At 47.9% G+C, this 11,859-nt stretch overlaps 1 protein-coding gene across 2 annotated transcripts in view; it reads left to right on the forward strand.

Moving 5' to 3' along the window:
• Window positions 1-11,859, forward strand: part of flncb (filamin C, gamma b (actin binding protein 280)) — a 59,162-nt gene that overhangs the window by 37,374 nt on the left and 9,929 nt on the right. The window contains exons 28-38 of one of the 2 annotated variants that reach the window (XM_068059318.1): window positions 264-287; window positions 1,014-1,261; window positions 2,611-2,706; window positions 4,195-4,294; window positions 5,637-5,777; window positions 6,260-6,388; window positions 7,067-7,240; window positions 8,047-8,208; window positions 8,392-8,595; window positions 11,063-11,215; window positions 11,724-11,846. In XM_068059318.1, the coding sequence (XP_067915419.1) occupies window positions 264-287; window positions 1,014-1,261; window positions 2,611-2,706; window positions 4,195-4,294; window positions 5,637-5,777; window positions 6,260-6,388; window positions 7,067-7,240; window positions 8,047-8,208; window positions 8,392-8,595; window positions 11,063-11,215; window positions 11,724-11,846 (1,554 nt within the window). The remainder of the gene's footprint in view (window positions 1-263; window positions 288-1,013; window positions 1,262-2,610; window positions 2,707-4,194; window positions 4,295-5,636; window positions 5,778-6,259; window positions 6,389-7,066; window positions 7,241-8,046; window positions 8,209-8,391; window positions 8,596-11,062; window positions 11,216-11,723; window positions 11,847-11,859) is intronic. The other variant, XM_068059319.1, reaches the window with a different exon arrangement.

An 11,859-nucleotide genomic window follows, 5' to 3' on the forward strand; every position in this document is an offset into this window, starting at 1 on the left:
AAGGCTGTGGGGTTGGGGATTTGATAGTTCAGTCCTGGCCTAGGAGGTATCTCGGCCCGTTCTCCATGTGAGTCATTCCCAGAACCTTGCAGCATGTAGGTGCCAATGGGTGTTCCAGCAGCCCGAGAGCTGAATGCTGCAGGGATCCAGGGATTTATTTTAACCTCTTCTGCGTGTCTTGCAATTCTTGCTGACGTCGATTAATCTCTCTTTGTATTTTGACTTTGAGTGACTGTTTCTAACTGGCTTCTCTCCCTCCACAGTGTCCATCGGTGGCCACGGACTAGGTGAGTGACCATCCACCAAACTCGCTCCCTCCATCCACAGGTGTTCAGCCTCAAACCAGGGAGACCATTAGCTCCCTCTCACTGCCCCCTTCCCAGGGGCCACGGGACAATGATCAAGCGCAGTAATCAAAACAGAAAATCCTAGAAATACTCAGGTCGGGCAGCCTCGGTGGAGAGAGAAACTGAGTTAATGTTTCAGCTCAATGACCTTTCATCCGAACTGAGTTGAGAAGGTCATCAACCTGGAACATTAACTCTGTGCTTCCCTCTCCACAGATGCTGCTTGACTTGTTGAGTATTTCCAGCATTTTTCTGTTTTTATTTAAGATTCCCAGCATCTGCAGTATTTTTGCTTCTGTATCAGGAGCAGGAACCCTGGCTGATTTACCCTCTCTGTAACCCAGTTGAGGTGACCCGGGGAATGGAGCTGGGCCTTATGCGATTTGTTGCCTTTTTGACCTTTTCTGCTGGCCGCGTCCCACTTGCCTTTGACCTCTCTGCTGGTCGCATCCCACTGCCCTATGATGAGCACCTTCTGGTATGTGTTATGTACTGGAAGATTGTCGTTCCACTCTGATCTGCGCGCTGTTTTAGAGTTCGTTGTTGACACTCTATGGGTCCTAACCGCTGACGGAGTGCTGCCTCACATGGAGCGACACGCCATCGAGAGTGGTGCTTGGGCTGAACCATATCGCCTGTTAACCATGATGTCTGATCTGTTTCCAGGGACGGGACTTGGTCCAACCATCCAGATTGGCCAGGAGACGGTCATCACTGTGGATGCTAAGGCTGCTGGCAAAGGGAAGGTCACCTGCAAGGTCTCGACCCCTGATGGAGCAGAGCTGGACGTTGACGTGGTCGAGAATCAAGATGGAACGTTTGACATTTACTACACTGCACCAGAACCCGGCAAATATGTCATCACCATCCGCTTTGGCGGAGAACTCATACCCAACAGCCCCTTCCATGTGGTGGTAAGTGATGCCAACCAATCAATGCCAGGACTCCGTGATTGCTATCATCATAGTGCATACTATTAGCATATCATTAACATAATATTTAGTATATTATTATCATACTATTAGCATGTTATTACTGTGATAAGGATATGATAGACATGATATAATTATTCCTGGTACAATATTAAAAGGATCCTGGAATAAAGAGACCTGGGTGTGTATGCAGAAAAATCTTTAAAGGTGACAGGACAAGTTGAGAAGGTTGTTAGAGACAATTAGACATGTTTGAGGAGAATAAAAGAATATGGTAAGATGGTGGGTTGAGGGAGGGTAGTCGGGGGAGATGGGAGTGTGGGAGGTTTAGATACATGAGAGACATAAAAACAGGACAAGTGCATTCAGTCCCTCAAGCCTGTTCTGCCGTTCAGTTAGATTGTGGTTGATCTGTATCTTGACACTATTTACCCACCTTGGTTCCTTGTCTAACAAAGTCTCTCAATCTCCATTTTGAAAATTTCAGTTCATCCCCCTACCACCATCATTCCCCCCCAACCCCACTCCCCCCACTAGCCTCAACAGCTTTTGGAGGAGTGAGTTCCAGATTTTCACTACCATTTGTATGCAACCCCTCTTCATAATTTAACTCTTTTAGTCCCAGTATCATTCTGGTGAATCTGTGCTGTATCTTTTCCAAGACCAGTCGATCCTTCCTGAAGTGCAGTGCCCAGAACTGAACACAGTACTCGAGTTGAGGTCTAACCAAGGCTCTGTACAACTGAAGCATAATTTCCTTCCCTTTATATTTCAGTTTCCTTGAGATAAAGGCCAACATACCATTAGTCTTTATGTTAACATTTCATATCTGCCCCTGAGCTATGAGTGATCTATGCTTCTTGACCATCCAAATCCCTTGTGTTCAATCTGACTGTGACAGACTGTGAGCCATCAGCCTGCTTGGTGATGTGTATGGATTGTACATTGTAAAACTGAATGGGAATTTGTGGTATACAAGGATGCAATGATTCTGACAGGAGAAGAAGCTGTTCCATCCCAGATTAACTCATTCTCCCAGGCCTAGGTCTCTGTGCCTTTTGGACATTCTGATGAGTCCAGCTGCTGAGGGTCCCCAGTAAGAGACTGGCTGTGTTGCCTGAACATTTGAGATGGAAGTAAGGAGTGAGGAGGGATGCAGTGGGTGACAGAGCCGTGATCGTACTCCACGAGCCTCCCCTCCTGTAGTTCAGAGCACTGCTGCCATGCTTTCTGCCTCATATTTTGTTGGATTGATTTTACAGATGCAGGTTTAAGGAGGTTGTGTGTTGGATGTATCTCGTGTTTAACCTGTAGCTTGCCACCCATCACAGGCCTGTGATGCCATTCCCACCATTGAGGAGCCCTGCCATACCTTGCAGCTACACCAGCCCTACGTGCCTTCCTGTACTGGCTATCCAACACACTGGGTATAAACTTCAACCACCAACTACTCACTTCAAGCAGGACTTCCACTCCCTTCCTCTTTGATTTTTTTCCCCCTCCCTCCCCTGCTGCTGTGTACGCCCTCCCTCCCTCCCTCTCTCTCTCCTCCCTTCCCCACCCCGTGCGCTTGGTCTCCCCCTCTGTCTCCCCTCCTGCTGTGCTCGCTCTCCCTCTCCCCCCATGCGCTTGATCTCCCCCTCTGTCTCTTCCCTATTCCCTTCCTGTTTAATCTTCCAGCCCCGAACCATTGAGGTACAATCCTGTCGCTTTTATCTTGCAGTGCTCCTGTTATTGGGTCTTCCTCGTTCACTGGTTCTCTTCTCTCTCATGACAAAGCTCATTAGTTCAAGTAAAGCTTCTGGTAAATTTCTACATGTTTGCTGCCCACAGTGACCAGCCCAAGAGCTGCCTGGGTGAAGCTCACTCATGTGGCTGGGCGGAGCTTGCAAGCTGATCAGGTTGGATGTGATGGGAACACTTTTGTTAGAATCATCACCATTAATAACCAGTAAAAATACCACCGTTATAGTGAAAGTGGAGACTGACACTCGCCTTTCATCTCTGGCATCCGGGTCAAATTGACACCAGAAGGGCATTTAGCTTCGAGAGCACCTGGGACCCTCCATCAGTTCCTGCTTCTCACAATCTGCCACAAACTCCCCTCTTTCAGTCTTCATTAGCTTTCAAATGACCCTGGGTCAATAATGTACAAATTTACCCAGAGAGCTGAATTTGTTGAAGTTGCTGTTCCTGTTACTCATTCAGGCGATTATGGTAACTGGTGGATTATAATCACTGGGATCAGTTTACATGCTTCACAAGGAGCACACGCGTTACATGGCTCAGCCAGCCCCAGACATCGAGATGTTTGAATCGAGGAAGCATTTCCAATTACATCTGACCATTGGCTGAAGGCCCTTTGAGTCCAATCTAACCCTGTCCCTCCCACAGCTCCTGACCTCCATGCCTTACGTTCTAGGTGGGGAATGGTGTGTGTTCTGGAGATCAGATTCCAATCACATGCCTATGACTATAGGTAAAATGTCTGGAAGTTACACCCAATGCGATATCTCAGAACAGAGAGATCTGGCTGGTATTGCCAAATCTCTCTGCTGTATAATCATCCAATCGCAGAACACCGGCTTTTCAATGGCGGGAATGTGACCTGATCCCAGTGCGGTTTGTGTTCTTTGTCTCTCTGCTCCTGGTGTTGTCCATGTCATTGTTATAATCATGTTTTGCTGCTCACCCCATCTCATTCTTTCCTCTTCACCACTGACCATCTTTCCTTTTACGGATCTTATCTTCCAAACTGGTCCAGGACTAAACCCAGACCACAACATCCCATAAACGTTGTGATGTCACTTCCTGTCAATAGCCCAATGCAAAACTTCCTGTTTGCGCTTTCTCTTTCTCTCTGGTCTTTAAGTTCTGAATGTTGAATTTTGTTCACCTCGCCTCTATCCCTACAGGCCACCGAGGAGTCCATTGTCCCCGTCGATGTCCTGGATCACGGTCTCCGGCCATTTAACCTGGTCATTCCCTTCACTGTCCAGAAGGGAGAAATCACAGGTGAGATTGGAAACCTTCTTCGTACCAAGAATGTGTTCAGGATGGCACAGTGTGTTATTAAGACTTGCATTTTGATGTTCTGTGACAGTAACTAGATCCTGCGATACATATTACAATGTGCTGTGGCACAGTGTGTCGGTGCTGTGACAGACATTATGATGTTCTGTGGCAGTGTGTTGGTGCTACTTCAGGAATAAAAGTGCTGAATTCCCACAAAGCAGAGAGGACTAATTAAGAGGTTAAGCAGTCTGGGGACGATAGTCTAACCCACTCCCTCACCCATCCTCCCGTCAGAGAGAGGGGACCTTCATCCCCTTACCCTGAGTTAGATTTGAAAGAAAGAACAAAGTCCCATCTATTTAGCCCCTTTCACAAGCACATTGGGAGAACTTTTCTGCTTCCACCAGTGCCATGGGATCTTTTGCGCCCACCTGATAGCATGAGAAGATAGGACTTAGGAGCAAGAAAAGCCATTCGGCCCTTTAAGCCTTCTCCACCATTCGATAAGATCATGGCTAATCTGGTTGTGGTCTCACCTCCACTTTCCTCTCTGTCCCCCATGACCCTTGATTTCCTGGTCTATCAAAACTCTACCTAACTCAGCCTTGAATAAATCCAATGAGCCAGCCTCCACTGCTCTCTGGGGAAGAGAATTCCACAGATTAGATTGAGAAAAAAAATTCTCCTTTTCTCTGTCTTTTAGGGAGACCTCTTATTTTTAAACTGTGTCCCCTAGTTCTAGTCTCCCCCACAAGAGGAAACATCCTCTCGCTATCTATTCTATCAAGTCCCCTCAGGATCTTGTATGTTTCAATAAGATCACCTCTCATTCTTCCATATTCCAATGGATATAGGCCCAACATGCTTAACCTTTTTTCATAAGATAAGCCCTTCATCCAGATTCAGGGCACATGGGGCCTCAGTTTAACATCTCATCTGAAAAATGGCACCTCCAACAGTATAGCGCTCCATCAGTACTGCCTCTCCGAAGTGTATTACTGTGCCTCTGAGAGTACAACACTGCCTCTGGGCTGGGCTGACTGCCTGTTTTCTGGGCTCAAGTCTCTGGAGTGAGGCTTCAATCCACAATCTTCTGACACACAGGACAGTATGCAACCACTTAGCCAAGGCTGATACCTGACGCAGGTCTCCCAAAGTTTTGACTCACTGCTGCACCAAGGAGCCCTTCTCCCCCTCTGTCTGGGGCTAGATTTGACCTCTGAGGTGAAAGGTCAGTGTTTGACCAAAATTTCTTTTTAAACAAGACGTAACTTGTGCATTGAAAGCTGCCAGTCTCCTGTTGTTTCTCGGGTCTCATTCTAGAGTATTCCTTTTGTTCCAGGTGAAGTTCGGATGCCATCTGGTAAAACTGGCCGCCCAAATATTACCGACAACAAGGATGGAACCATCACTGTGAAATATGCTCCCATCGAGAAGGGGCTGCATGAGATGGACATCAAGTATGATGGGAACCACATCCCAGGTGTGTGGCCAAACCTACCTACCAGACCGGGCTCTCCCACCCGATCTAGACTGTCCGCCCAGATCCACACAGCTGCACAATCTGTCAGTACACTAGCAGCGGCCTGTGGCCCACTTATTGCCAGTGCGTCAGTTCCTGCATCCAAGCCTCAGTAGGCCCAGATCTTTCTCCCAGTGAGACTGAGTTCTGTCAACATTCACCTTGTCCTAGTGACACATCGGCATTATGTGGCCTTGTGAAGTGACAGCCATGCACTACCTCAGCCTGATGCTCTCACTCGGTCCCTAGAAGGTTCTGGAGACTCGAGAGTGTGTCATTCCTGTGTCTCGGTCTGGTTACCAGCAGTTGATTATGACCCACCCAATAGAGTGGTGAATGATGCCCCTTCACCCTGACTGTGAGCTGTGCTAACCCTGACCCTTATGCCCTGAGGGAGGGGTGACACCACACTGACCTAATACTCAGCTATTCTTCTGCTTTAGGCAGCCCGCTGCAATTCTATGTGGATGCTATTAACAGTGGTCATGTGACTGCGTTTGGACCTGGTCTGAGCCACGGAATGGTGAACAAACCTGCAACATTCACCATAGTCACAAAGGACGCTGGGGAAGGTATGTGTGACCCATCAGTGAAGCCCTGGAGGCTGCAACAGATGATTCTGGCAGTGCCCCTACGCTAGGGAGGAGGGGGCCATGCCTGGAGGGGTAGGGGCAGGGGAGTGAGACTCGGAGGGTGGGAGGTGATATACGAGGAGGAGAGGGATGATGGGAGGGGGAAGAGACATCGGGTGAGCCACGGGGGGTGGGGCGTCTGAGGGAGGACGCTATGGATGGGGGGAGAAGACGCAGGGACGGGGATATGGGGTGGAGAGACTTGGAGGGGGAGAGATTCTGAGGGGAGAGAGTCGGGATGAAGGGGGAGAGAGGGTTGGAGAGAAGGAAGACGAGAGACTTAGAGAGGAGAGGGAGAGACTGGGAGGGAGCAGTGAAGAATAATGGAATGGGAGAGGGAGAATGGGAATGATGGGATTCTCTTGTTCACAATCTCCTGTGCTTTTAGCAATGTGCTTTAATTATTGTTTTCTCTCTCACTCACACTCACATGTCTGGCTCTTGCTCTTTTCTCTCTCTGTCTCTCTCTCTGTCTCTCTCTCTGTCTCTCTCTCTGTCTCTCTCTCTGTCTCTCTCTCTGTCTCTCTCTCTGTCTCTCTGTGTCTGTCTCTCTGTGTCTCTGTGTCTGTCTCTCTGTCTCTCTGTCTCTCTCTCTCTCATGCCTCTCACTCCATGCAGGTGGGCTTTCTCTTGCTGTGGAAGGTCCCTCTAAAGCTGAGATCACATGTAAGGACAATAAGGACGGGACTTGCACTGTATCATACCTGCCCACTGCCCCCGGAGATTACAACATCATTGTTCGATTTGATGACAAACACATTGCAGGGAGTCCCTTCACCGCCAAGATCACCGGTAACTCTCACTGTTGTTATTCATTGCCTGTTTCCACCTTCTTCAAATCTTTGCTCATGGCCGCTGGTGTCAGTCAATGATTACAGAACCTGCATTCTTGCCGACTGACTCTTGTCAGTTGCTGATCCGGCTCCAGCAGATATTGTGCAGCTCTAACATGGGTTGATCATTTGTGGCTATCTTCAAAATATGATGCCACTGGTCAGAACACAAAGCCAATTGCCCAGATCCAGTAAGGAGTGTGGATGAAAACCGAACCCTGGTGCGAGCCATTTCATCCACACTCCGTGTTGAGTTCACTGATCTCAGCCAAGGTGCCTGTAGGAATGCTTCAATCAGCCTCTGCCCAAGGATAGGGAGGGTATGACTATCCATTGCTGAATGTTATTGGGTGAAAGGTTTTGGAATGGGTAGTGGTGTCCCCTTGGTCAAGTACCCTGCCAGCACTCTCCCTTCAGCCAGACCAATGCCCAATAGGGGGGGAGGGGGGGGGTACTGCAGATGATCAGAGGAGAATAAAATTCCAAATAATCGAATTGGAATCCACTGCCAGGAATGGTGGTGGAAGCAGAAACCCTCAATTCTTTTAAAACGTACCTGGACATGCACCTGAAATGCTGTAACCTGCAAGGCAATGGACCAGGTACTGGAAGGTGGAATTAGATTGGGTGGCTAGTTTTTGGCTGGCACAGACACGACTGGCTGAATGGCCTCCTGTTGTGCTGTAATTTTTCAATGGTTCTATATGTTGGGAATTCCGAATATCTTTGACAATTGGATCCTGTTGATGAAACCATTCTGTGCAGGTGATGACTCGATGAGAACATCACAACTCAACGTTGGCACATCAACTGAAGTCTCGCTGAAGATAACAGAGACTGACCTCAATCTACTCAATGCCAGCATCAAAGCTCCATCGGGTAATGAAGAGCCCTGCCTGCTGAAGAGACTGCCCAACAGGCATATTGGTAAGATCCAGAGCTGACAGGTGGGCACAATGGTTACAGACTGATTGACAGGTGGACATTGTTCGTATCTGGGTATTGGGAGGGACTTGTTTGACAAGGTTTTGTGACATGTAACGCATGAAGTACTAAGAGCAAGCAGCCATTGCAGAATGATTCAGCCCTAATTTTTCTCCTTATCAACAGGTATTTCATTCACCCCAAAGGAGGTGGGAGAGCACGTGGTGAGCGTGAAGAAAAACAACCGGCACGTTACAAACAGCCCCTTCAAGATCATGGTGGGGGCCTCGGAGATTGGCAATGCCACCAAAGTAAAGGTTTCTGGGAAGGGCCTGGTGGAGGGGCGAACATTCGAGGTGTCTGAATTCATCGTGGACACAAGAGGTGCAGGTAAGGGCCTTGCCACTTTGTAAAGTTATTTCATAGGATATCATCGAAACAGATCTGAGGAATTGATGGTGACCCAGGACTGACCACTGATTCAGACTTTTAACGGTCTGAGTGTTAGCTGTGTGATTGTATTCCTGGGTTCACCTGTAACCAAGGCTGTTGATTTAGCCTCTTGAGACTGGGCAGTAAATAGAAACATAGAAAAAATACAGCACAGAAGGAGGCCATTCAGCCCATTGTGTCTGCGCTGGCCGAATAAGCTATCGACCCAAACTAATCCCATCTTCCAGCACCTGGTCCATAGCCCCGCAGGTAACAGCACCTTAAGTGCATGTCCAGGTACCTTCTAAAAGAATTGAGGGTCTCTGCCTCCACCGCCCTTCCTGGCAGCAAATTCCAGACACACACCACCCTCTGGGTGAAAAAGCTTCCCCTCATGTCCCCTCTAATTCTTCAACCAATCACCTTAAATCTGTGCCCTCTGGTAACTGACCTCCCTGCCAGGGGAAACAGGTCCTTCCTGTCTACTCTATCTAGGCCCCTAATAATTTTGTACACCTCAATCAAGTTACCCCTTAGCCTCCTCAATTCCAGGGAAAACAACCCTAGCGTATCCAATCTTTCCTCATAGCTGCAACCCTCAAGCCCTGGCAACATTCTTGTAAATCTCCTCTGCACTCTCTCCAGAGAAATTGTGTCCTTTCTGTAATGTGGTGACCAGAACTACATGCAATACTCCAGCTGCGGCCTAACCAGCGCTCTACAGCTCCGGCATTACATCCCTGCTTCTGTACTCTATACCTCAGCCAATAAAGGAAAGCAATCCATATGCCTTCTTCACCATTCTATATCTACTTGTATTGCCATTTTCAGGGACCTGTGGACATACACTTCTACCCCCTCTCAATATCCTCCTGTTTATTCTATATTCCCTCACTTTATTTGCCCTCCCCAAATGCATCACCTCACACTTCTCAGGATTGAATTCCATTTGCCACTTTTCCGCCCACTCAACCAAACCATTGATATCATTCTGGAGTCCGTGACACTCCTCCTCACTATTAACTACATGGCCAATTTTTGTGTCATCAGCAAATCTCCCAATCATGCCTCCCATATTTAAGTCCAAATCAGTAATATAAACCACAAACAGCAAGGGACCCAACACTGAGCCCTGTGGAACACCACTGGAAACTGCTTTCCATTCACAAAAACATCCACATTTGTGGAGCAGGCCCGAAAGAGGAGTTGATGTCTAGGACGGATCAGCCATGATCTTATTGAATGGTGGGGCAGGCTTGAGGGGCTGAATGGCCTACTCCTGCTCCTATTTCTTATGTTCTTGTGTCAACTACTACCCTTTGTTTCCTGTCACTGAGCCAATTCTGGATCCAACCTGCCTCCTTCCCCTGTATCCCATGTTTCATTTTACTGACCAGTCTGCCATGCGGGACCTTGTCAAATGCCTTCCTAAAATCCGTGTAAACCTCATCCACTGCACTACCCTCATCACCCCTCCTTGTTACTTCCTCAAAAAACTCAATCAAGTTAGTAAAACATGACCTTCCCTTAACAAATCCATGCTGACTATCCCTGATTAATCCATGCCTTTCTAAGTGACAGAATCTATTTTTTTAGATTAGATTAGATTAGAGATACAGCACTGAAACAGGCCCTTCGGCCCACCGAGTCTGTGCCGAACATCAACCACCCATTTAGACTAATCCTACACTAATCCCATATTCCCACCAAACATCCCCACCTGTCCCTATATTTCCCTACCACCTACCTATACTAGTGACAATTTATAATGGCCAATTTACCTATCAACCTGCAAGTCTTTTGGCTTGTGGGAGGAAACCGGAGCACCCGGAGAAAACCCACGCAGACACAGGGAGAACTTGCAAACTCCACACAGACAGTACCCGGAATCGAACCCGGGTCCCTGGAGCTGTGAGGCTGCGGTGCTAACCACTGTACCACTGTGCCGCCCCTATTCTGAGGGACATGATGAACTAACAATTTAGCCATCACTGAGGTCAGACTGACTGGCCTATAATTACCTGGCTTATCCCTCGCACTCTTTTTTTTTAAACAATGGTTCAATATAATGTTAAATATAGAATAAAGGATGAGTTGATTGTTCCTAGTCCCGTGTGGACTCGGTGGAAAGTGGGTTGATGCTTCAAACCCCTGTTTCCAATCCAGGGCGGTGTCTTTAGCAGTGAGGTTTACTCTTGATAGGATTTGGTAACCATATTTCCATTTTTGGATCAATCACTAGTATATTGCTGATTGGGTAATGGGATCACTGTGTAGATATGAAAAGTCTGTGTTCAAGTTAAATAATCGAATGGGGAAAGGGTTGTAAATTTACCAAGATGTAGTGAGGTGTTGAGTTATTGGGGGAGGCAGTCCTTTTGACCTGTGATGAACTGACTGAGCTTTTGTGCCCTTTGTCTCCCAGGTTATGGGGGACTCGGTCTCTCCATTGAGGGTCCCAGCAAAGTTGACATTAATTGTGAGGATCTGGAGGATGGAACATGCAAAGTGACCTACTGCCCAACTGAACCAGGCAACTACATCATCAATATTAAATTTGCTGACCATCATGTGCCAGGTAAGGGGTGGGAAATCGGGCCGAATTCACATAATAGCCAGGCCAGCAACCAAAATCACTGCAAAGAATCCATGGGACAGGTCTGACGGTCACAGCAGAGGCAGGGCTAAGCATCAACGGGCAGGACAGTAGGAACGGGGCCAAAGGTCAGGGCTGAGGGTCACACTGCAAGACATTAGGGACAGATCCAAGGATCACAGTAAAGGGCACCAGGCAGAGGGCCAACCGTCACAATAATAGGCACCATGTGCTAAGAGTCATAGTTCAGGGCACCGTCAATGTTGAAAAGAGGAGAGGTGATGCAAATCATGGTGCAGTCATTTGGAAACTCAAGTTTCTGTTTTAACAACATGCAGATTAGAGCAGACGTTCCACACAGTGAGTCACGGTGTGACCCTATGACTGGGCAAGTCGCTCTGTGACCTGGTGACCCAGAATGTGAGCCTGTGACCGATGAGTCAGTGGATGACCCTGTGAGTCATTCAGTGATCCTGTTGCTGTTTTGCAGGAAGTCCTTTTACGGTGAAGGTAACTGGCGAAGGAAGAATTAAGGAGAGTATCACCAGGCGACGCCAGGCTCCCTCCATTGCAACCGTGGGCAGCACCTGTGACCTCAACTTGAAGATTCCAGGTATGTACAGACC

The sequence above is a fragment of the Heterodontus francisci genome, chromosome 27, assembly GCF_036365525.1.
Source record: "Heterodontus francisci isolate sHetFra1 chromosome 27, sHetFra1.hap1, whole genome shotgun sequence".
Classification (NCBI taxonomy): Eukaryota; Metazoa; Chordata; class Chondrichthyes; order Heterodontiformes; family Heterodontidae; genus Heterodontus; species Heterodontus francisci.